Raw genomic sequence first — 27,129 nt, 5'->3', positions numbered from 1 at the left:
TGGATGGAAAGCGCGTTCTACTGAACAATTGTGCGCTTAGAAAGCAGTGGCCCATATCTTGCTAAATACATAGAAGTTAAGTTAGGTTGAACAGCAATGGCGAGTGGTTAGCGCGTTGGGCTCACAGTCGAAAGCCTGCATGTTCGACTCCAGCCACCCGCACTTGCTGTTGTTTCTCTAGGCAAGAAACTTTACGATAATTGCCTCTACCCAGTGATCGATTTCGAGTAATGGGTAGTACCAAATTTAAGTCATAAGTATAGTAGACAACCGGAAACAGACATTGCAGTCGGCTGCAGCGTGGGTCAGGTGTACGTCGGAAGGCGTACACCGATGCATAGCGCTCAAGTCCGCTTTCCCGCAATGCAGGATAAAGATAAACAAACAAACAAAAACAACAATAAAATACAGACATCATAGCGAGAGAGAAAGAAAGTCGCTGTCCTATGACTCCACATGATTCGTATCGAGAGCTTTAAACGCCGCCACTCTGGCGACAAATGTAGGAAACCTAAACATGAAGGTTGTCAAGACGAATATTTACGCAATATCTACGTAACGTTAAAATCAGAGCAAAAGCATTACAACCGGCCCGAAACAACGATGCGTTTGTAACAATACCTACATCAGTGGCGGATCTACCGGGTGGGCCTGATTGGTACAGGCCCACCCAGATTGACAGTGGGCTCACCCAAAATCAGATTGATGAAAAAAAAAACTTATTAATGAGTATAAAGACTTAGCTAAACGTGAGCTGGTTGCCGTGTGTGTGCGATTCCTTCACGGAAGTGTCATCAAAGCAGGCCCGTAGCCAGCCGGGGGCCAGGGGGGGCCTCGCCCCCCCCCCGGAAAAAAAATTTCGCCCCCCCTGGCAAAATCCCAACATTCTTGAGCAACAGCTGCAATTATAATGATTTTGCCCATTTTCCCGTTGCACAGCTCCAACTGGCCCAATTAACTACAATTGTTTTGTTTAGTTAACAGCTATGATGATTAAACAATTTCGCCCCCCCCCCTAACTCCTCCTTTGGCAACCTCAACAGGTTCAATTCAACCAAGGCTAACACGTGTTAGGTTGGTAAAAAAATTGTCAGAAACTGTGTAAAATAAAAATGTTTTGGGAAAGAATGATAACCTAACAAAGAGGGAATGGATTTCCAGCAGGCCTACAAACCGGTACAAATTAGGCTATACTTAATTCTTACCATTCTTAAATACTTACCATACTTAATTCATACCCATTACTTACCATACTTAATTCTAAGGGTCAGTGATAACCAATCTGTGCAGTGATAAACCAAATTTGTGCAGTTAAGCAGTGTTTATTTTTTTTCTTCAATCTAATCAGTGTAAATAAATTTTGTTTCTAGTTTTCTGATCTGTGAAGTGTTCCACCTTGCAGCAGATATTGCTACATTTGAATCTAGCACTGCCGTTTGTGAGTGTGGATTCTCAGTGTTAACAAGGGCTGACGCTCCCACTAGACGGAGCATGTTACAACCAAGACAGGCAAACTTAGTGCTTATGGCCTTTGAACATTCTGTATCGAAGTCTATCGATTTAGACTTGTTTGTGAGACGGCTTGCATCCAAACATCCGCGACTGCAATTGCAATAGACTAGCTCACGGTTGTATAGGCGGAATGTAATCATATATATCAAAATCCTCGGCACTAGCTTCTTCGAGCCAGTTAAAGTTTTTGCTCGTAACAAGTACCGCTATTTATACAACAAGTCAACAATTGCTTTGTTATGTTGGTCATTGTAATATGGTTGCCGTGATAAGAGACCAGTGTTGGTCTTAACCAGTGGCGTAGCCAAAGGGGGGGGGGGGTTACAACCCCCCCCCTTTGGCACGCGTGTGACGTGACGATATTGAGAATAATGCTTTCAGTCTCTTTATGCTTGAGCATGATGCTTTCAGTCTAAAAAAATTTGCCTAATTTTAAACAAAACTGCATTAAAAGAGCGAGTTGTGCCAATACTTAACATTCAAACATCTCAGCCAGGAATTAGCAACAAAAAAACATAGAGACTTAGCTTTATTTCCGAAAAATGCTGAAGAAAACATGATCTTATTCTTTTGCTATGCCACCTGACAGCACCATTTTACAGGAATATTCGGTGCACGGTCGATTGGTCGACAGACATTTGGTCGACAAGACAATTGGTCGACAAGACAGTTGGTCGACAGGACGTTAGGTCGACAGAACGATTCATTTTAGGGTTAGGGTTAGGGTTAGAGTTAGAGTTAGGTTAACTAACCCTAGTTAACTAACCCTAACCCTACAATGAATCGTTCTGTCGATCTAACGTCCTGTCGACCAACTGTCTTGTCGACCAATTGTCTGTCGACCAGTTGTCCTGTCGACCAACTGACCGGGTACCGAATATTCATACCCACATTTTTGTTGAAAATGCTCTCAGAATGCACCAAATTCAAAGTAATTTTTCAAAATTTTCTGGGGGAGGCCCCCCAGACCCCCCGTCGCTGGGTGTCGTCTTAGGCGAACACGCCGTCGGGCTTCACCCGCCGGTCGTCAAAACCTCTCCTTTCAAAATTCCTGGCTACGCTACTGGTCTTAACACTAAACTGACATATTGCAATTTTTGTGGATACCAGTGTTTAAGAGGTTAAAATGCCAAAATCATTCAAATTTTTTCGGCCCCCCCTAACGAAAAGTTGGCCCCCCCTTGCTCTGCGGTCTGCCTACGGCCCTGCATCAAAGAGCGGGCAGTGGGCTTTGTTGCGACTGCAGACTTGTCCGCAAAAGGAATATCAGAAAAAAAATTCTGAAGGTGCTTCAACCACTAAAATTGGATCCTGCTCTCTGTGTCGGGTTTTGTTTCGATGGAGCATCGGTCATGTCGGGGCACACGAGAGGGGTTCAGGTTATTTTGAAAGAAAACGAAAAAGTTCGTTTTCATGCTTGTGACTTTTTGCAAACTGTTTCAAAACAGCGATTTTGCTACCAAGGGCCTGCAGAGCTCAACACTTTGTGTGACAGACTGTCTATCACTGGTTGAAGCACTGAAAGCTATGCAACTTTCCGCGAAGATTCGAAAGGTGACTTTGGTCACGTGCTCAAACTGAAGAGCTGATGGTAAAACATGAGACAACTAACAGGGACGTGGTTGCTTCTCGTGAACGCAAGCTGCCTTCGAAGTATGACAAGTCTGTTGTCACCACAACGCTGGGAAAAACGTCGGCTGTCAAGAGCAATGAAGATTTAACGGCGCTGTAGAACTGTATTCTTGACAGGCATATAACGGAGTTAAACTGCCGCTTTATGGACGACACGTAGGCCTATGGATTAATGAGAGCAGCGGCCTCTTTCGCACCTGGATCTGCCACTTTTGTCAAAAAAAAAACATTCTAAATGGTCTTTGTGCACTGTATGGCATTGAGATCGCAGATGCTGAACATGCTGTATTCATTCAACACATCAGACGGAAAATGGATCGGGAAAACTTTCCTACATTAATGGAAGTACTGCCCTGCTGACATTTTCCCGAACATGAACAGTGTTTTTAAGGACCATCATAACACTGCCTTCCACGTCCTGCAGCGTTGAGAGACTTTTCTCTGCAACAAACACGATCCAAACGGGCTTGAGATCATCCATGCAGGCTGGACGCCTTAACAAGTAACAACTTGACACATTTGTCTTTTGAAAGAACTCATCGACAGTTCGGATTATGATGACATAATCAAATTTTTTTTAACTCGAAACCTGGGTAACTCCGCCTTGTGTAGAAGCTCCGGTAAGTACTAAGTAGATGTATGTATGTCAACACACTAAGTTTTTGTATGTTGGTCCGCCGTGGCATTATTGCTGAAGGCCCACCAAGATATTTCCTAGGCCCACCCATAAATTACTTTCTGAATCTGCCACTGACCTACATACCAATAAAAGTGTGTATAAAAATATGCATTCCCCCCAATGTTCAAAATCGTCTAAAATTTGATAAAATATTGATTTATCCCCCCCAATCCTCAACTAACTTCGGCACCACTGAGCAGAGGTGAACGAAGTCACTTTTTTGACTCCGCCTCTGCTCCTGCTCTGAAAATGTTCTCCGGCTCTTGCTCCAACTCCGAAATTCATTTTGAGGTGAAATAATCGTGAAGCTACCTTTTTCAAATAGTTTTTGAAAAACACAAAAGAACTCCAAAAACACCCGGGCTTTTTCTCAAACCTGCTTTTGCTACACTATGCCCCCCTTCCCCCTAGACAGGAGAATAATAACCAAATTTTATGATTTAATTTATGGTGCTTTTAACACAACATTTTTGCTCATAAAGCATTAAATCACCACTTTGAGCCCCAAATTTGCTTGCAATCCACTCAATTACTTTTCCGGGCCCTTTTGCTACATTACGGGCCCTTCCCAGGACTAAAGAACAACAACTTTTATGCTAGAATTGAGTCGTTTAGGATGGTTTTAACTAAACATTTTTGCTCGTAAACTATAAAATCACAACTTCGGGCCCCCCAAAAAACATAGGCCTGGGCCCTCAAGGGTACGCCGTTGTCGCTGTACCCTCCGTACCCCCCTCTCATAGGCCTTGCACACACTAGAAAAATAACGCAATTGAATGCAAAGAAGCCTACTCGCAACTTTTCCATTTAAGTTTTTTTTTTTTATAAATCCGTATAAGATCTGCTGAAAAATTGCCTCAAAAGTAATATCACAATTCAAACTTTCTCCAAAAAAAGATGAAGACCTTTTTTGGGATCACGCAATGAAGTTGACTGTGTTGAATTTCCGAAACAGCTAGCTAGTGGCTGTTGCAAAGTTCATTCAGTGGTGTATGGCAACACTGCCACATGTTCTGATGTTGCACACAATAAAAACTGGCATGTTAGAACTTATCAGAATAGTTTGGACTTGGTTTGGTTAGTTAGTTAGTTTTGAATGTTTATCCTCGGACTGACAAAGCCCTGGTTGGTTATTCCTGGTAGTTTCGCATACTTGTAGAGGCTCTTGATGCAGGGCCGGTTACCGAGATTGACTGAGTGAAGTTTTTTGGAGTGTTGTTGCTGGGAAATTAGCCTATTCCATTCACTAGGCTCCGCTGAATGGAGAGCAGTTCTGAAATGTGTTGCTCAAGCGCACACCCCGAGAGTCGATCTTGAGCCGGACACGTAACCACTAAGCTAACGGATTGTTGGATTATTATATTAATTGTCATGTTTAAAACTCTAAACTGTCTGTACAAACTGTAGTGTGGAAGCAGAAATCTGTCTTTAATTTGTCCATAAAGCCTAGAATTCAGAGTTGGGTCAATAATTCTCGCAATTGTGTACTTCTGGATGTATCCTACCATATGTGATCAAATAGGTTCTACAGCTGAAAGATAATGGCTACTCAGGAAACATTTAATAACGCTATCATAGCAGTTCAAGCTGGCTTATCAGTAAGAGCTGCAGCTCAGAAATTTGGAATTCCACGAACAACTCTTCAGAAACGAGTGGCAGGTTAGTAAATTATGCTTTGTTTTTAGAAGTACGGTACAGTAGCTTGTCTTGCCATATCGACTTTAGCAGGCTTAGCGGCTGTAGTTGTGATCCCCTAGTCACTTAAACATAAAGAAGTGGCTACATTTACGGCGCCGTTAATACAGCCGTTCCATGCCTTTTTTTTAATCGTTACGTCGCTTTTACTGCGCATGCGCGCTGTTGCTGGAAAAAAAGTGCATATATAACTTCTAAATTCAATTGTTTTTGCCAAGTGAATCAGTGGCGCGTGCGATCTTTGTCTGGCTCCCACTCCTAAGGATATGAGTTCGATTCCACCTAAAAGTGATTTTTTTTAAAACTCAATTCTAATTCGAAGTGACTCAATCGTTAGGCTACGCATTTTTGTGGCCATTTAGTTTGTTTTTAGTTCTGACCATCACAACGAAAAGACAGTAGCCTATATGACAAACATAGCAGTGGTCTAGAAAAAGGTAGAAGCGACAAAACACTGACGGTATAGCGTGCATGATAGCAAAGCAGGACAATCAGTTTAAAATATGGTACGGTCGTAACACCTAAAAATTTTATAAATTTAGAATTTTTTTTTACTCATTTTAATTGTTTTTTTTACTCATTTTAACAGAAAAAAAACTCACTAGCCTTTTTTTCTCTTTGTTTTAAATTTATAAAAATTTTATTAAGGTGTTACGACCGTGCCATATTTCAAACTGATTGTCCTGCTTTGGTATCATGCACGCTATAACCTCCGCATTTTGTCGTTTCTACCTTTTTCTAGACCTCTGCTATGTTTGTCATATATAGTCAAGTGGAGTAAAAAAAAAATTTTCAGAAAGGTTGTCCTAGATTTTTTAGCTTATCAAGAGGGAGGGGCACGAAATTGCAAAATCAACAATTCAAAAATGAGTACACCTGAACTTTATGCTATGGGTCAATGTTGAAGCATTACCAACTTTTTTTTATATTTTGGTTGAAAAAACCCCCCGGATAATCAGATATCAAAAATGGGGGGGGGCGCAAATGGTTTTTCAGAGATAATTCCAAAACCACTTGTCAGAAATGCTTGCAATTGGTCTTAAAAGATGCAGAACAACAGTCTGAGAAGTTTGGTACCTTATTTTATAATCTAACAGAACATGAACATGATATATTTCTTTAAAAAGTGAGATTTTTCCTTTTTCTCACCCCTAAAAAACGTTAATTTTGCATATTCTCGGAGTTTTGAATGAAAAAAATATGCTTACAACCTACCAAATTAGGCTAGTGATGGAGTAGTTACAATAACAGTTGCCAGTCTTCTTCTGTAGATTGGAAGAAACAGTTAAAGTGTTCTATGGTCTTAAACGGAGGGAACATAACAAGTATATATATAAACTGGGTAAAGTAGCCTACGCAAAAATACATACAAACAAGTACACAAAATAACCTCTAAATACACACATTAAACACAGAAGAGGGCTGCAGTATGTAAAGAGATATAGTCTACAAAGTTACAATACTGTGAACACATTCTCCAAGAAAGTTCATTCAGCGTTAGATGCGGTTAACGTTTCGATGGCAGAGTCAAAATCTTCCCATGTTACAGTTGAGGAACACTGAAGTTTACTCAGGTAAACTTTCAGGTTCTGGGCATATGTTTGCATGGGCAAACGTTTGTAGTTCTTTTTCAATCTAAACAGTTCACTCGATCTAGGAAGTGACAAACAGGTATCACGAGCATATCTTACTTGGTAGTACATAACATTTTCCTTAGTTTTATCATCATAAACACTCAGTTCTAAAAATGAATCAACATCAGCAGCATTACTAAAAGGACCACCAAACTTCTTCAAGAAATTAAGATCACAAATTTTTCTCTGATCGTTGTGAAGGTGTTGAGCTTCTTTTGATGCAAGGCCATGTTTTACTAATTCTGATTGTGTTGTATTCCATAGTTCTATTATTTGGGTGACTTTTTTGGCATTTTTGTAGTGTTTTTTTAATTCTATGTTTTCCTTCAGCTCGACTAAATCCACCAATTTTGCTTTGACATGTGATGCACTGCTAGCATTCAACTGTTTGGCCCCACGAATTTTGAGTTCATAGTTAATGGAACCCACATATCGTTCACTGTCCAGGTTATTGATTGGTGCCATATCAAGTTGCGCACTGTCTTTCTTTGTAAGGAGCTGAGCACTCTCTTGCGAAAAGTCTCCAAAGCCAAATACATCACCTCGTTGTTGAAAAAATCCAGCAGCCAAACGGGGAAGAACTATTTTTAAAACGTCAGTGATTCGGCCTTTGTTGGCGTTGATTTGCTGCTGAACTTCCTGCATCAATTCTTGTGGCCATTTTGTACAATTTTTAAATCTTTCAACACTGATGAAGTCAAAGGCAGGTCTTGATAAGTCTGTCATTCGCTCGGGATCACAAGTGGTCAGATCATGATAAAGGGTTTGCATGGTTGGGATTAAACTGCTGTATTGCAATTGATCATAGTAAGTGATGCTGAGATATGGCTGAACTAAATGAATTCCAATCACAGCACCAACAGCGCAAAAAACACTAAGAAAATCTACGTCTTGAAAAGCCCTAACAATGCAAGCTAAGGTATTAGTGATGTGGTCATACTTTTGTAGAAATAATTGCACATCCTCTTGAATGTACAAAGCAACTGCACAAAGATACACAAATCGATTAAAACGTTCCATCTTCAAAGAAACGGCCAAATTTTTCTTTGGTTTAATAAATAAACTGAATTCATTTGCATAATTCCACGACTTGTGATCAAAATTTGGGGAAATAAGGCGAGTCAAACAATCAATATATTGCTCAAACACTGTTCCATGTGTTGTCGTTGCATTCACTAGGAAAGCTGAATATATTTTTTGAGGACCTAACGTACTCTCAATGTCACTGATGACTTGCAAAAGTTTCCTGTTGAACATGAGGCAAGGATGTGTGTGACAAAGGAGATGTTGAGGAATATGGTCAACACCAAGATCTATAGCAACCATTTCATCCACATGAAGGTTATGTGTAGCTGAATCTGTCATCTGAAATGTAATTTTCTTGAAAATTTCTTCAACTGCAACTCCACTCACAGTGGATAAAATAGCAAGGATGGTCTGCTTTAATAAGGCCAAGTTTTCTCTGCATTCACTGCTCACAGGTAAAGCTGGGAGCCTTCTATAAGTACCATTAATGGTGATTCCTTGAACACAATATCCTCCAGTTCCCTGGACCTTAGAGCCATCAGTGTGATAGGTTACCACAGCATCACCGCTATCCATAATCTCCTCTACCAAGCAACCTAAAGACAAAGCATGTATGGCACCTCCAGCTCTTCGAATGCTTCTGCGGTGGGGAGCAGTATCAAGGTCAATCAGCTCTTCATTTTCATTATGATATTTCCAGTTTTTCCGCCCAAACATCATGCGACCAGTTTCAATCACTGCAGCTGTTGCTTGCATTTTGGAGCAATGGTACTTACTAATCAACACATCAACTGTTCTGTAAAAAGTTGGCCTTACAATGTTTGAGCTCTCTCTAATATGTCTGTATTCTTTCGGAATGCTATCGCTTGAAGATTCATCAGTAATAATGTGACTATAGTGCCTTTTCTTGCTTTTAGATTGTTCCATTTCTGGAGAATAATCATCATGGTCATCAGTTTCCATTGCAACTTCAACATCTTGTGCATCAATAGCTTCAACAGCACTTGCTACAGCCAACTCTTCTTCTCTCCTTTCTTTCTCCTTTTGCTGCATCTTCTTGAATGTACGTTCTTGAGCAGTTTTCCTCTCCATGCATTTTTGCCATCTTCTATCTATTGCTTCTTCACAGTATTGCTTGCGAACTGTTCTCATGTCATCCAGAAACTTCCACTCCATTTCTCCCATCTTTACTCCATACATTTGTTCCAAAGCCCCTCTTCGTTCTTTATCTTCACAAAATATATCAAATAACCTGGTCATGGATGCATTGAAGTCAGTGAAGATGGACTTCTTTGCTGGTTGCATATAAAATTTTTGCTTTGACTTTTTCAGGGTATCTTTGAACAAATTATAAAGACTAATAACACGCTTCTTGACTGTCTTCAAACTCACAGTGTATACGTTGCAATACATCCAATGATCCATTAGATTACATGCCATGATATGACATGCCTCATCTACAGTTCTTAGAGCTTTTCCAGCACGGTGATCATGCAGCAAATATATCATACACTGAACAATATCTTTTTTGGATGGCAAAATTCCTTTTTTCAACTCTTCTGCTTCAGTGTACGTTTCCTCTGCAACTACTCTTTGGGTTTTTGATCTTGTGGTGTATACCCCACTAACAGATGCCATCTAATTTGGCTAATTACAACAAATATATGTTTTAAAAGTTTTGCTTACAATATAACTCTGAAACATACCAACAGAGCACATTAAAAGGTACACTGGTACAATATACTCACATTCATTGAAAAAGCATTTACATTTTTGGGTCTAATATTAGTTTTCTCACTCCTAATATAGCCAACTATATAGCTCATGGAGTATAGTTTAAATAATTTTTGTTATTAAAGCACTTCAATACTTAATCATTAACAAGTAAATGCGATATTAAAGTGCATTTTCTCATGAAAATATTTAAAATCTTTTTTTTCTGGAGGGAAAGTAATAAAAATTGTCATATATTTTATGATTTTAGAATATGTTCTTTGGTTGAAGCTCCAAAAGTGGTCCTTAATTACTCACCTAATTTTTCTGCATCTTTTGAGACCAATTTGAACAGTTTCTGACAAGTGGTTGTTCAATCATCTCGAAAAACCACATTTTTGCCAGCGCGACCCCCCCGGATTTTTTAAAATCTCATTATCCGGGGGGTTTTTCAAACCAATTTCAATTTTTTTTTTCTCAGTGCTCTAAGTATGTCTCATAGCATAAAATCAAGGTGTACTCATACCAAAGTAAATTTTAAGCCCTCCCCTTATGACCACTAAAGTTGGTCACAATATAGATAGCATGTATGTCTATCATCCCACAATGAAATTTTTTAAATTCATTAACTGGTTTGAAAATTATGCACAAAATACCTGAATTTTTTTTTACCCCAGCTTTGGGATAAAAAAAATTTTCATGGCGTAAAAAAGACACCTGTTAGCATAGCAGCTTCTTCTTTATTATCATGATATTGATTTCATATGTAGTGTAAATGATTCTCCACCAGAGAAAAGGCGGTTTGTGTAACTCATATGTCAAGGACTGTGAGAGATGCTGAACCCATAGTCGAAACCGGATGGGTCATGATGATGATGTAAACAATTTTGCCCACAATTTTTGTATGCACTTTTTATTAAAATACACATTGTGAATTCGCAAAGTCTCGTTTCTGTAATAAAAACGGCAGCAAGACAAAAAATTGTGTCTAGTATACTTATGCACGCCATCTTGATTTTATCTGCAGCTCTAGTTTGAACATGCAAGTGGGCGATTAAATTTTGCGGATCGTGAATCCTAATTAATCAACCAGCAGTTTGTGAATAAACATACAACTAAAAAACAACAGACAGAAAATAAAAACAACAATGTGTGTATGTATGATTATATGTGTTGTGCACAATCGATCGATGGATCACTCTGTACTCTCAATCTGCGCTATTGATCGAATAACCCGCAACACTAACCTTAACCTCGGACCCCCAATTTCAACAAACATTAATTGATTGTGCATAACACATGCATACATTGGCACTGATGCATCCAGAAGTTTGTTTTTGTATTTTTTGGTGATATACTGCTTGGCAGTTGACATAACACCAATACAAAGCCAAAACATTCCATAAAATGCATTGTGTTTTTTTTACCCCAAATCAACGAATTTTATTGGGGTAAAAAAAAACACCTCAGTAATAATTTACACAAACATTTGGAGGCCCCAGTCTTTGTTGTATCTAGTAGCCTCACAGCATAGTACTCACAACATAACATTAAAACATTCATACTACTTAGGCTATCACTAAAATTCAGCAAAAACCTCTAATAAACTCCTCCAAACCTTTTTTTGCACCCTTCGCTGGCCATATTTACTCTATTTAACATATCTCTTCTATGTCAAATCCAATATTTTTCCTCTACCCCTCAAAGTAATTACCATAGACCACTTAAACCGACATCATAACTTGCTGGTTATCATTAGGAAATAGGTGTTTTTTAATTCGTTTCTGATTTGAAAAGTATTTTAAATGCCTAACCCATCCTCTTTGAGAAAATCCTGCGTACGCCACTGTCTGCAGTATAACCATCAAACACCTAATAAAATACGGAATGGCCCGTTTCGGTGAGTCCAATTCGGTGAGAGCCCTATTCAGTGACTTTTTTTAAAATTATTGGGTACCGTAGCCTAATTATCATTGCCGTTTTAGGGTCAAGAGTTACGGGTTAAAATCACCGAATAGGGAACTTTCCGAAAAAGGCTCTCACCGAATCAGACTCACCGAATAGTAGCAGACCCAATGAAATAGACTTTAATAGGATTAGCATCTAAATAACCGGGCGCCACAGCACGCTGTACCTAAATATCCTGATACCACAGTGTGTGCACCTATTTGGAGTCTGCTACTATTCGATTCGGCGAATCTATATATAAATCGGACTCTCTCTGAATCGGAGACTTCCCTATTTGGATGTCATTTTTACATCGTTTTGACGTCACCGTCACCAGTTGAAATCGTGTATAAAAAAAAACTTTTACTGACCAGGTACAGGTTGTAACTGAGAAACATTTACAAAAGCCATTTGATTTGTTAAAAGAACCCAATTAGCCTAACAGTTCGTATTTACATTGATTCAATGTCTGAATACGTTGAATCACTCGGTTGGCCTATCGTTTTTCTTTGCATTGATTTCACGTCTGAACAGGTTGATTCAATGTAAAAAAACTGTTTTGCTTGACTGGCGCGCTTGTAAATATAAAGGTCATTTCGCCGATCAATTACAACACCGATTTGCTTCAACAGCGTTTCATGATTAACAATAGAGTTTAATTTAATGAGATAAAGTCTCAGCAAAAAAATGTCAATAAAAAAAGACAGTTGCCAAATAGCGTTTGACTTAATGAACTAAGTTAAAACCTAAGTGGCACTTTAGAATGCAAATTGTTTAGAAACAAAAGGCGTCGTTGGATTTTCAAAAAATCTCCGAATTTTAAGGGCTTTCTCCGAAAATGGCTGTCTCCGAATAGGGAATTCTTCGAATCGCATTCGCCGTTCCGACCTATTTGGCAGGCACCTAAAAGACGAGCTCTGCTTCAGAATGTAATGCGCTATATTTTTTAGGTTTTCGTTCTATCATGCTGGAAAAAAGTACATTTTCGAAGATGAATGTTCAAGTTGTTTCAAAGACAGTGACTTTTGGTGGTAATCTGCAAGATGCTCTCATAAACTTCAATCAGGTACAGGTGTTGGGTATAGTGGTGTAACACAGTGACAGCTTAAGATTTACAAACTTGTGTGTAAATCCTATCCATCATTTTTTGTTCAAGGCTCTAGAGCAGTGGCTCTTAACCAGGGTTCGATCGAACCCCTGGGGTTTGATAAAGCTGTTTCAGGGGTTCGGCGCGAACGTCCTCTGAAACATTAACACACGGCCTACGAATGGTATATTAGCGAATATTTTTGAACCACACTGAAGTACAATGGCTATCGAGGGGGAAAGTGATGAGTAGCGTTTTAGATTTGCGTACAAAATTATTGAAGTTCTTGAAAAGTCACAACCATCAGCATTCAAAACACTTTGAGGTCAAGTTTCATCCTTACTTTGGCTTATTTGGCTGACATCTTTGGTGCTCTCAATCATCTAAATTACCAAATGCAAGGAGATAGTAAAAATATACTAGAAGCTGAAGAGTAATTGAGTTCTTTTTAAAGAAAATTGGAGTTGTGGTGGCAGCGATTAGAAAATAACAACTTCGCTAACTTTCCACTTCTGGACAAGGTAGTAAGTAGTTTCCGATACAGCAATTAATGACGAAGGTCAGTTGTCAGTATTTACTGAGCATTTGCAGAAGTTGCAAAGTTTATTTTAAAACTAATTTCCTGAACAAACACAATATCCAGCATGGATATGTCAACCATTTGCTTATGATACTACAACAGCGGATATAAACAGTCCATACTTGGATGACATTATCGCGCTTCAAGAAAGCGAGATACAAAAAATAAACTTAACACAACAAATCTTCAATCGTTTTGGTGCCAACAAATGGAAAGTTATCCTCTTATTATATACAAAAGTTGCCCATGAAGTTCTCATTCTATTTGTAACCACTTATTTATGCGAGTATGCGTTTTCTATTCTGGTGGATGTTGAAGCAAAAAATAAAATCGGCTTGCATGCGAAACTGACATGAGAATTGCTGTTTCCTAGACAAAGCCCCGAATCTCACTATTGGTCTCAGAAAAACAACAACAGAAGTCTTATTGATACAGTAATGTATCACCGGTACTATTAAATATGGTAGATTTTTGTTTTTGTGATTTAGCGAAAATTTGGTGTTCAACGAAAGCTTGCAGATTAGCATAAGGGTTCGGCAGGTTACTAAAGGTTAAGAAGATAAGAACCACTGCTCTAGAGTCTAGGAATTGGAACAAAGATTCTACTCGATTTTACTTACCCGGTGTTATCCAAAGTTTTTTTGAGATATTTCGTGCTCACTGCTTAGCTAAGTATTTTATCAGGCAGAGTGAACAATCAAATCAGAAAAGTCGTTGATAAAAAGAGTAAAACCTGGAAATGCACAAAATAATTTTTTTCTTATTTTGCAGGGCATAACAAACAACTATGACATTGTATTGCAACAAATTCGTGAAAATGCACTGAAGGTGAGTTTCATTAAAGATTTTAATAAAATGCACAAACTACTCCAGTGTATGGTCGCAACGTCATATATAATTTGCAAGTTTTATTTCACAATTTTTTTTTTTGTGAGCAGTCTAGCGATCTCTTGCGTTGGTATGAAGAGGCAACAACAGTGGCTCACAGGTTGGATCAACGGCACGGAAGAATGGTAGAGGCTTTGTTGGGAGGTATGATCACTCTTATTGTTTTCTTGAAATTAAAAATGGCGTACATAAGCAGTGTTTCTATGGTCTGCAAAGTAATTTCAAGAAACTAGTGGAAGTGTTGTTGTCAGCTGCCATCTCACTGTTTCTCTACTTCTGTATGTATAAGGTTTAGCACCTTTATTTTTATTCTTTTGTGTTACCCTATGCTTTCTGAGTTGTTGCCGAAGTAATACACCGTTACTGGTTTCGTAATTGAGGTAACAAATAAAAATTACTTCCTCTTTGCACTTTCGGTCATATCTTTCAAACCTCTGAGCTGGAGAAACTTGCAATATTCCACCACACCAAATATTTACCGGACAATTTGGATTTTGTACTAGTAGACATTACACAAAAAGCGTAGCACTAATCAACACCTCACAAACAGCACAAGAATGCAACACCCCAGGAAAACATATTGTTTAAAAAACATCAATTACTCATACCTTTGACTTTCTTAGCAGAAAGATCAAGTTCAGAGAATGTACGTTGTACAGTACACACGTTTTAAATGCTCTAGAGCAGGGGTCACCAACCTTTTTTGCATGCGGGCCACTTTGGCACTATTGAGAGCTGTGGCGGGCCGCACTAATAAAATTTTAGGTAGGTTGACTCTTATGCTAGAAAAGAACGCATTTCGTACCCAGTATCCAGCGTTACATGTTGTTAATATTTATGTTAGAATGCCGCAGTAACAAAATTTATCGAACAACGCTACTGCCAGGCCAAGCTTCTTTTACAACACTTTTGACTTTTTTAATAATGCCTAATAAACGAGGCCACTTGTTTTGCGCATTTATAGCGAGGCGATCGGTTTCATCAGAATATTCGACGCCAAGCAAGAGTGGTGTTGTCACTTTGCTTCACAAAAGATATCTTGCAATTAACAATTTCAGTAAACCAAGGAAATGTTTGACACATTGCAATACAGGCAACAATAGTGACCTGCAAACATATCAGCGAAAAATAGGCTTCAATAACAGGGAAAAAGAAACCAGGCACCATGAAACAAACGCTTGTGGAAATCACCGAAAAATCGTAATTCTATCGTAATTCATGAACAGTCTTCCCTCTAAAAAAGCAGTGAGTTAGTTTTTCATCCTTTTTGTGAGAGTCTATAAAACCGTCTTTCTTTTATTATAGACAACTGTCACTTGCGATGCTTATCAGCGTGGCAAGAATTTGTTGATTAACAACATTTTGCAGTACTTGCTTCTGCAGTAGCAGTACATATACTAAAATTAGAACGATACAGAGAAGATTAGCATGGCCCCTGCGTAAGGATGACACCTAAAATCGTGAAGCGTTCCATATTTCTTTAAAATATATTATATATATATTTTGCAGTACTAAGCTAAATATTTTCATAATACAATCAGAAAAAGTCTTTAAACTTATATTATATATAATATTTTGCCAATTTATTATAAATTGAGTTGGCACACCGACCTATTTTGCCAACAAAAACTTGCAAACTTGCATAAAGAGAACCCTGCTCGTGAAACACAATAACGGTGAAACGCACACTAGTGTTCACATGACATTTACAAACTTAAAATAAGCAACCCTATGCTCACAGACAATTTTGAAATTTAAAAACAGACCTTTTAATCAACCACTGGGACAGTGTGGCTGGACATCGCATTGGAATAACTTTAAGCAACCCCCACCTAGAACTATAATCTGATTGGTCGGTCGGTGGAATCGTATGCAAAGCGAAAATATGCTTCCCGGAAAGTATTTTTTGCTTTCGTGCTCTTTAACTCCTCAAGAAAAGTATTTTTGGTTATACTTGTACGCTGATACTTTCCGCGGGCCGCAGCGATACAGCGTGGCGGGCCGCCAGTTGGTGACCCCTGCTCTAGAGTCTAGAATGTTGGAAAACGTACACAACCACACCATTCTATCTGACTATATTTTTACTAACACGTGTTTCACACTGTCTCCTCTGCAGTAAAGGCACGCACACAACACCACATCTTTATGGACATGACAAGATCCACATGGCTCTAATAATTCCCTCATTTTAGACAGACCCTCCAGTCGGAGATTCTTAAGTATAAGCTGTCCTGGACTCCTGGCTAGTATCGGGTATGGACGATCACAACTTTACACTGCTCTATTTTCTTGGGCAATGACATCTGTAATATCCTCCAAATTTAAGTCATTGACGTTATGACGTGGTGATGTTACACGTTGCTCCTCCGCTTTGCAGTGCGATGGATGGAGAGGGAGCCAGAAGTAGTTGATCAATTTCGTAAGTTTGTGACTTCCCTGGTCACCGCCAATCCAGTTCATCTACGATCGGTGATCAAAGCACTAACAGCTTCCTTTGTACCTGGTCAGTGGTGTGGTAATGTTCGACTTGTTCGTGTGTAGTTATTCAATTCCAACAAGATTGATCAGATCCAATGTGCTTTCCCATCTTTGCCACGTCACACTTATACAAATACAGAGTTGAATGACCATTGCTCAGCCTATGCCTGCCAGATAACGCTGTTTGAACGTAGATCGTAACTGAATATTTGTTTTCAAAGTTGTACTGCAAAGCAAAAAAACAGTAATTGAAAACTTTTTAGATCAAACTAATTGTTTTAAAAATAGTTCCCACGTTGAACGTCCGTTGTTGTACTTGTTTTACTTCCGCATCGCGATCACATGACCCGGGATGCGATCGAAACTAACCAACTTGTTCAATTTACGTTTTCGACTACAGATGAATCAGTATCTGAGTCTCTGAGAAGGAACGACATGTCTGTTGCCAAGGATACCGCCCACGACATCTTTAACGCCATATTCTCTCTAATTCCACAGTGAGTTCGTCGCAGTGTTGCCCGTAAATTTTAGGCTTATGTAATCATTCAAGTAGGAAGGCTTCGTGGTACAATATGTGATAAAATGCTTTCTTGAAACTAGCTTTTAAAACCAGTTTTGGTATGTTGGATCTTGTTGATATGTAGTGACTAGCGATGGAACAACCTCCAGCTCCGGCCAAACTCCGGCCCGGAGCTGGAAGTGTGTATGCCAACTGTGTTTGGCTATGGTCAAGTTCATGACCTTAGATAAGTGCAATCTTATATATCATTGTGATGTTGTAGTAATGCAAGAATACTCAATTACACATTTTGACTGTAGCATTGGTCTTAAATGTATAAAATGTAAGATTGAAAATGGGTTCAAGGAAGTCAATCAAAAGTCTTCAATATCTTAAAAACAACACTACGTCAGGTGGATAGAAAACATAGCCAAATTTGAAATCTATCCAAACGTTTGCTTCTAAAGGAACCCTTTTAAAAGACCGTAAGCATTGCCATAAAGTAATTTCTTACAGAGTGCCTGGTTATCGCTTCACTGCTTGATAAGAGTGGTATACCAACAACCAGGGCCGTTGAGAGAATAATTTGGGCCCAGTATCAATGAGACTCTCAGGCCCCAAGTTCAGACATTTCTAAGAAAAACGCACAATATCCAACAAGTACGGGGTGGTTTCTTCAAGTTTCCGGGACTCTTGAAATGAATACGGCCCTTTAAATCATCCCGGGTCCAAAAGTACCCTTAAGACCTCCCTGTTAACCTATTGCCAATAACCGCATGGTTAAAACATTGATTATGAGGTAGATATTAACAAAGACCGGAACCTTCGGCCAAAATTTTGCCTGCGGTGCATCACTATTGATATGTATAGAAAACCTTTTCATTAGGTTTTCTAATCTTAATCTTAATTCATACTGGGTTATTTGAGTAGGATCTACCATCAGATTGTTAAACTTCAAATAACAACATAACCAAAAAAAAGAGTTTTCTCACAGTATTATAATCTAAAGTAATTTTAAACTCTTGGTGACGGTTTGTTGAGGAAATCCGCAATCTAGTGAAAGCCACTACTTTCATAACGAAACAATTTTTATTATACAGTTTGAAAAATTAGAACGAAACTTACATTTAGTGTCTCTGGCTTATGGATTCATCTGCCATATTCCATTGTTCCGTTGACTTTACTTGTTGCAACGATTGTGTTTTCATCAGTGGCGGGTTGCAATCTACAATCATAATCCTGTTGTTTAGGTCTTTGACCGTCGCAGAGAAAGTGTTTGCGGACAACTTTCCATACATGAGGAAGCCTATTGGAACGTTGGTGAGTTGGTGTTTGCGCCTAGTACCCATCAGTTGGGTGGCTCACAGCCATAACAATCACTATCTGTCTCTCCAATATTTCTGTAATGTTGCGTATCGCTTACAATAAAATGAAAGAAACTAGTCCTAAGTGTAGATAAGGCGCTTTTCTCGCGTCTAGTCATTAACGTTTTACTTAACAAATTTGCTAGACAGGTTTTGTTTGATTAAAGACTTAAAGGCGTAATAATTCTAATTCAAAGATGCAGTAGAAAAAGATACAATTTTGTATCACAGAGTATTGTATCATTTGTACATCTCAAATTAATGCGATTCAACTTTCATTTGTCCAATCGATTTGTATAGCCTGCACAACTTATTTATTTAAGGTTTACCTTTTGCATTTGTCGAAATTCCCGTGGCGCAGTAAAAACTAAGAATGTTGTTTTTCTGAAACAAGTGCCTATTTAACGATGCTGCTCATGGCAGCACTCTAAACAGGGTGAAACAAAATAGAATAAGAATCAGCACTCAGCAGAGAAGCTGACCAAACATGATGCTTGCTCCACGAGAGAGAAGCGAATGTCTGGTGAACTGGTGAACATTGTTCACCAGACTGTCACAGTTTCTTTCTATCTCTTACCAGGAAAGAGACTTGGAAAGGTTCAATGACGTAGTTTAATGGAATATTACCGAAAGGCAGTCAATTAAATGTCAAATAGTTCTACTGGTGAAATGATAATGAAAATTCTTGAAGGACTTTAACGAACGGCTTCTCAAATAACTCTAATTTCGAACACAATTTATATCAGCACCAATTCTCATCTAATTGTCTCGTAGGGTGAAAGGTTCTAGAAAGTACGTTACATAATAAAGATTTCGCAAGCACAGATCTACTGGTAAACAACCTTATGACGTCATGACAAACGACATTTGGCAATTGTGAAAAACAAAAGAACATTCCAGGTTTGTTCTGGAAATACACAACATAATAAAGACTTCGCAATCAGAGGTCACTACAGGTCAGTAACCGATAATAGCACATCTCTCAAGGATTCCACAATCAAAACAGCACGTTCGTTAGGATACAAAGCAGCCCGTCGCGAGGACTTGCACATTGATTGTGACACAGACATTATAATTATTAATTATAGATTATTTTTTTGCATTGTTCTGAAATAGAAAGCCAGATATCATTTCAACATCTTGTGATAGTCTAGTCTACAGTCACCTGAAGAACGCAAGAAATTAATCTATAATTAATATTGTAGGTTTGGTGAAGCAAAGTTTTCTGTAGCAGTTATACTTAGTTTTAGCAGATCAGAATTATCACGCTAAATCGAATAACATCTTGCTACCAATTCCACGTAGCGCTTACGAACAGTGCGCTCTGTTAATAAAATTGTAGCGATATCGGGAAAGTGTGATAGTTAGCAGTGTTAGGTAACGTTATTTGTTTGTTTAGACCGGTTATACGAAAAACCTGTTGTACGTGACCACCTACCGACCATCTCTCCGCCCTGCAGCGCTCGAGGTGATCATCAGGAACATGGTTGACATTGATGTGAGTGGACGCTGTTTATGATATATTTTCTAAGTCTGCTTTCTAACTACGAGCAACGTTTGCTGACCGTGTTGTCACTGGGCAATCTTAATTCATTTGTCGGTTTTTGCTTCCGATCTTTGAACGCTCAGCTGACTACGATTCGTACAATGCCCGGATGGCTTTTGTTGTTGAAATACATATTGACGTTTATTCATCTTTTAGGTGCACTCTCTGCGTCACGAGATCGAAGATGCAGAGGCTGACATGGAAGAAGAGGAGGAGGAGATGTTCGAGATGGTCAGTCCGCTGTAAAGACTCTGTCGTTTTGTTGGCTTTTTGGTCCCTTTTACATAACGTATGTAGTACTTGTGCTGTGTTAAAGATGTTGGCATCTCTAACCGTTTCTGCTTGATCCTCAGGAAGAAGACTCTATGAAAGATCCGCAAGCCATGAAGCACGATTTGGCCGATCGCCTAGACGTCCTCATGGACATGATGCTGCAGTACATCCATGACGCGTCGTATGTTCATGGTAAGAGCTGGCTCAATAGATTTAATGAATACCCCATCGTGATTCCTCATGAACTACTATTTGCAACTGGTAAGCTAATTCCGTTTGGTCATCGCACGCAACAGCGTAGTATATGCCATTTTTTTCTATGATGTAACAACCTTCAACAAAATATTGCTGGGCAGACCAAGCTCTTCTCAAACTCACTGTAACAACTCTCAATCAAATATTGTTGAGCTGCCCAACCTCTTGCCAACGACAGCAATGTTGAAGGCCGATATATTGGTGACCAGTGCGCGCACTTTAATTTTTAGGTTAATCCTAGCTAATGAACGTGATGAGGTGAAGTTGCTTTGCGGCCCTTTTTGTTCAGTTCGGTTATTACAGCATTAATCACTTCGACCATTTCCCAGGCGAGCTTCAACCATCTTGTTCCCGTCGCCTTTTCCTCGAGCTCCTCTTTGTGTTCGACAAGGTGATGCTTCCAGTCCACCAGCTCTCGCACGTTCAGTTTCTATTGTTCTGGATTTGCAGCTTCAGACAGGTCCTATATATTTTTATGCAGTGTGTATTATATATGTTTATCATATGCGTGTTTTTATGCATTTTATTTTGTCTCGCAGGATTTCTATGAAGCTTTTGTCGCCAGTTGTTGGAGGAAAGTAACCGAAGTGAGCTCTCCTGTCACTCTGCGCCAAGCCTCTGTTTGTTACGTGGCAAGTTTTGTTGCCCGCGCCAACTATCTACCCATCAGGTAAGCGACTGCACAGTTGCACATGGTTCATGGTGTCTTTGTTCAAACCTGAAGTTCTTCGTGTTTTGTCTTTTGATCTAAATGCTCTTACGCTGATTTTGCCCCTCATGTTGAATATGCCACTAACTTTGTAAACCACCACGTGGAAGTACTCATGATATTCCCAATATAACTTCGCCATCTTCTGCAGGCTGGTTAGGGAATGTCTGGACACCATGGTTGGGTGGACGAGACGTTACCTGAGAGAGGTTACAGAGCTTCCAGCATCCGATACTCACCGCTGCGATGTAGCGCGACACGGCACCTTCTACAGCGTGTGCCAGGCTATTTTCTACATTATCATATTTCGTCATCAACAAATACTGGAATCAAAGCAAGGTAGGTTAGTTTGTATGCTCAATCACTATGACGTCTACGGTCTACACCAAGCGTCTCAAACTCAAATTGCTCTGAGGGCCAAATGAACTCTTGTAAATCGACTCGAGGGCCGCACCACACATTTCAGGACTGCTCTCCATTCAACGGCACCTAATGGATGGAATAATTCCCGACAACAACACTTCAACAATCGAAAAACTTCACTCTGCCAATCTCAGCAACCGGGCCTGCGTCAAAATCCTCTACAAGTCTACAAGTATGCGAAACTACCAGGAAAAACCTATCAAGGCTTTGTTAGTCCGAGGGTAAAGATTCAAAACAAACCAATAAACAAAATAACACCTTGAAAACGCAATAAAAAAGATACTGTACAGTAGTAAGAACACACCAAGAACGTTAGATCGCAAGAAAAATTAGTAAGAACAAAGAGATGGAAAAACACTGTACCAACGCAAAAACAAACGAAAAAGAAAAACGAAAAACACGTAAATGAAACGACGGACTTGGAGAGCTAATATCCTGCAATCAACTTTCAAAAACGCGGAAAAAACTAAACTGTTGAAGAATTGACTTCAGCAAGTGCCAAAGTTACTATTGCAATTATGACACAATGAGTGAATAAGCAAAGTGATTGAGATGTAACAATACCAGTTTCCCGTACGCAAAAATGGCGCGACAGAAGTGTTAAAAAGTCGTCTGAAGTTTGATCGGCATTTTCAGGTTTGTTGAGCATTTTATTTTTCTATATAGAAAAATATGTACTGTGATTATGAATTATTTCAAAGTTTAAAAATGCATCGCGGGCCAAACCAAAAGTTCTCGAGGGCCGCATGCGGCCCGCGGGCCGCGTGTTTGAGACCCTTGGTCTACACTCTACAGTCCAGTGGTTATTAACCTTTACTAACCTGCCAAACCCTTACGCTAATCTGCAAGCTTTCGTTGAACACCAAATTTTCGCTGAATCAAAAACGAAAATTTACCACATTTTTTAGTAGCCTAATATATTACTGTTTCGATGAGACTTCTGTTGTTTTTCTGTGACCAATAGTGAGATCCGAGGCTTTGTCTAGGAAACAGCAATATTCTCATGTCATTTTCGTATGCAAGCCGGTTTCGTTTTTTTTTTTTTGCTTTGACATCTAGCAGAATAGAAAACGCATGCTTTCATAAATAAGTAGTTATGAATGGCATGAGAACTTTAAGGGCAACTTTTGTAATAAGAAGATAACTTTCCATTTGTTGACACCAAAAAGTTTGAAAATTTGTTGTGTTGAAGTTTTTTTTTGCATCTTGCTTTCTTGAAGCTCAATAATGTAATCCAAGTATGGACTGTAGTGTTTATACCTGTTGTTGTTGAAAAAAATTGAAAATAGAACAAAATTTCCTTAACTTAAAGAAATTTCCTCAAAACTAAGAGCCCTGCTTATGCCGTTCCATGCAAAAAGCAAACGTGAAGAAATTCATGTTTTGAGAAAATGAAGTTTATTTACCATCATGTATGCCGCAATCAAGTTTCGGCTGGACAATATTTTCCAAACATATTCTCTGATATACCATTCAGTAGACCGTGTGTTAATGTTTTAGAGGACGTTCGCGCCGAACCCCTGAAACAGCTTCGTCGAACCCCAGCGGTTTGATCGAACCCTGGTTAAGAACCACTGGTCTACATCGATGCTGTTCGACGTCATCACTACCGACTTCACCTTGGCGTTATTGCAATTAATCTAAGATGGTTTTCTAGGTCTTAAGTACATGGAGTCCCTGCATCTTCAACATCTGGTGGTGAGCTCCCTAAACCCTCTGAAGGCTTGCCTCTCTTCTGTGGTCACTTTATTCGCGTCCGCGATGAGGTGAGTGTTGTATTTCTCGGCCTCCAAGCTCCTTTATTTTTTCGACCAAGCATGGCCTATTAGTGCTTCTTCTCGGCGGCCAAATTCTGACTCCCGGCAGCAACTTTCCAAAAGGTACCATTAAAAAATCCCTTTTGAGCAACAAAGGAAAACGTAAATCCTAGCTGAATTAAGTCATCGGTTTGCCAACGGCTGCTTTGGCGCAGAGGGTTAGGGCGTTGGTAGTCATTACATTGACGTGGGTTTGATTCCCACCACTGCTATTGCTCTTTTTTCTTTTGTAATTACAAAACAAAGTTCAAAGGGGATTGTTTAATGGTACCTTTTGGAAAGTTGCCTCCCGGCAGCCGCAGTCAAAATAAAAAGTCTTTGAAATTTGTGTTTTTGAAAATGCGTTAATACCGTGTTTTTGCGTTCACTTAGATAAGAACAACGTAAACAAGGCCCTGAAACAGTTGTAGTTGTAAAATCCGCTGCTTCCCAAGTAGTGTAGACCTAGTCTTTTAAGTTTTTTTTTTTTTTATAGATGGACACTCAGACTTATTGCAAAACTTTAATCAGCAATTTTTCTCGTCGGCATGTGCGAGACTGACTTGTTTGTTAAAAAGGTTGCGAATGCGAGTGAATAGAAAAAAGTATCACTAACACTCGAGTGGATAAAAAATGCAAATGCCAACTAGTGGAAAAATATTGGCTTGCGACCAAACCTGGCTTTTATTTCCTAACTGCTGTACCTACATTTCACTTCCATCCTTAGACGACACCAACTCGTCTACTGCGACTCAGTAGTTGAAAGAAATAATCGCCAGATGCTTCCGGTAGTGGGCGCTACAATGACAAGCGACAATCCTTTGGAGTCGTTTTTTCCTTTCGACCCGTACTTGCTCAGGAGGTAAGATATGATGTTTCTCATTTTTTTTGGAGACTGACCACGTGATATAGTGTTGGTTGCCCGATGTCTACCGTGTTACCGAATACCAAGTGATTATAGTTTGTCAAGAAAAGACATAAGTTATAACACTTATAAGTAAGTAAAGGTTGATCTCTTTTATCCTCTGTTCCGGTTTCTCCATGTAATTGAGAATTGAAAGTTACACAAGATCCTTCATTTAGGATGCAACCGAACGATTAAACACAACAATGAATTAAAATCTGCCAGGTTCGAAAACTTGCTTAATAATTTATCGATAAACCTTTTGCTTCCGCAAGGGCTACTTTTCAGTATCGTATTTCATTTTTATTAACAACTGATGGGATCGATTTCAATCTTGAATCTTGTGGTTACCAGCATTTTTTGGTTGTATGCGACTGCTTAGTTAAATATTTTAGAACCATCCGTTTGGTGACGCGAATACTTAAACAATTATTCATGCTACTTTGACAGATCGAGTCGCTTCATCGCCGACCTGTACACCGCTTGGGGAGGTGGCGTGCCAGAGCAACATGATGAAGAGCAGGTTAGCATGTAGCTTAGCTAGTTAACTGATAGTTTGCAATTGAGTTCTGTCCGCTCTCTTCTATGAAGTACTCATGATGAGGGTTGCAAACTGTTTGGAGCCGGACTTTACCACATTTCCACCAAGGAAGGCCCCTTCCAGAATACAATCGCTGTAATCGGCTGTAGGATGCATTTCGTTTTTCTTTCATCTCCATGGTTGAAAGATTATGCGTTGTTTTCTGCAGGATGTCTCTGATGATGAATTTCTGGAGGTGGTGAATGGGAGAGACCACTCCGCGTCCATGGAGGGCTCGTACAAGCTGTTCAACACAGTTTCCCCAGGATTCGGCTCCCCAATGGGTCCTCTGTGACCGCAGTGTGAAGAGAGACCGGTCAGTATGAAGAAGAAAATTGTCAAGTCGCGCGGTGAAGACAAAGATAGAAGAGAAGAATGTGAACAACAAAGCGAGCGTTGAAACGAACTTGTCGGTGAAGCCATCACGAGTGTCAATCTGGTCACTGCGCTCGTTTCCATCACAACGGTGCATTGCGGAGGACTGTGTTGACTTGCGTTTGATTGTCATAGGTGACGTCACCTGACGTATTATTGAACGGGGTGTGATTCAGTCATGTAGATGCAGATTTTGGCTCACATTCTTTCCAACAATTTCGTAACAATCAAGCAGGCTCGTGTTGCTGAACCGTCACATTAAGTTTACACATTAACACTATTGAGGAATCGTGAAGAGCAAACTACGTAGTGTAAAAGTTGTCTACAACCGACTTAAGATAAAATAATTAATTGTGTTGTCAACACTGTTTGTTCTTATGGCGCATTAAAATGATAAACATGTTTGTTTTGTGAAGCAGCATTTGTCTTCGATTAACAATCAGTTTATGTGTGGTTGAAGTTTAAAAAAAATTCAGGTGCCCAATTCTTTGCCTACCTGCAGTGAAATCTTTACCTTTACTCGACCACCTATTAAAAGACACCAATCTGCCCCACCCCCTGTTTTATTGCGGCATTCCATTCAGCGGCACCGAGTGAATGGAATAATTCCCCGGCAACAACACTTCAATAATCGGAAACTTCACTGCCAATCTTAGTACCGGCTCTGCGTCAAGAGCCTCTACAAATATGCGAAACTACTAGGAATAACCTATCAAGGCTTTGTCAGTCCGAGGATTAAAATTCAAAACCAACCTTAATGTAAGTTAAGCTTTATTCAGTTGAAACGACAAAACAAGGAATGACAAACAGGAAGTGCGACTAAAAGAAGTGTGCTTCGAGCATTCCTGGAAGGAATAGCCAAAAGATAATGCAATTTATTACATTCTTCTCACCTGGACAAAAATATTTATCAATCGGGAAGTTTAGAACCTTACATAGATTAACCAGAACAAGTTCGGTGTTAACTATGCACTATGCAGGCTTAAACTCTATTGTCCGTATCGATCCACCACTTTACGACTAAGTAGAGACCGTCAAAGTGTAGCAGGAGATTAGTGCAGTAGCCTAATCCCTTTTTCGACATATTGTTCGAGTTTTCATCATTTTTAAAATGAAAGTCATAACCAGAGATGAGGTTACGATGCAGCTCATTAAATTTTAACCTTTAAAACGAGCGCTTGTCAGAATAAGGGGTTGATATTGCATCCTCTCTTCAAAATGTCTTGTGTGGGCAGGTCCTATAGGCTACGACTAATTTGCATCTAGCCATAGCCGTACGAGACCAAACCATTTTGGGGGGGCAGAAAGTAATTTGCCCAAATGTGCACGCTTTTATAGAAATTGCCCAAATATAATGTATGCGGTAGGGTGTGACAGCCGCCCCATGATTTTTAAAACTTGGTTTCACAGAGCCTACCTTTTTTTGGTGGTGAGGTTTTACCTGTATAAGATTCCTGTAAAGTTTCAAAAAAATTGGTCAAGGTTTAGAGGTGGCCCGTGGCCACTAAAGTTTTTGGGGGTGCGCGATGCATTT

At 39.4% G+C, this 27,129-nt stretch overlaps 1 protein-coding gene and 1 pseudogene across 1 annotated transcript; both read left to right on the top strand.

Annotated features, from left to right (window-relative positions):
* The first annotated feature begins 5,244 nt into the window (after positions 1–5,244).
* LOC145772234 (RNA polymerase I-specific transcription initiation factor RRN3-like) lies at positions 5,245–25,991 on the top strand. Its single transcript, XM_082584088.1, has 17 exons — positions 5,245–5,482; positions 12,789–12,904; positions 14,277–14,333; positions 14,444–14,537; positions 16,771–16,896; positions 17,272–17,368; positions 18,621–18,690; positions 20,134–20,232; positions 20,437–20,511; positions 20,634–20,745; positions 21,138–21,268; positions 21,348–21,478; positions 21,669–21,856; positions 23,598–23,706; positions 24,464–24,598; positions 25,091–25,163; positions 25,390–25,991. Exons 1-17 carry the CDS (start codon positions 5,365–5,367, stop codon positions 25,513–25,515), a joined length of 1,857 nt encoding a protein of 618 aa, XP_082440214.1. The 5' UTR covers positions 5,245–5,364; the 3' UTR covers positions 25,516–25,991.
* LOC145773045 (U6 spliceosomal RNA) lies at positions 15,761–15,873 on the top strand (annotated as a pseudogene).
* Positions 25,992–27,129: the final 1,138 nt, after the last annotated feature.

Source organism: Aplidium turbinatum, chromosome 6 (genome assembly GCF_918807975.1).
Source record: "Aplidium turbinatum chromosome 6, kaAplTurb1.1, whole genome shotgun sequence".
Taxonomy (NCBI): domain Eukaryota; kingdom Metazoa; phylum Chordata; class Ascidiacea; order Aplousobranchia; family Polyclinidae; genus Aplidium; species Aplidium turbinatum.
This window is presented reverse-complemented; position numbering and strand designations above follow the sequence as displayed.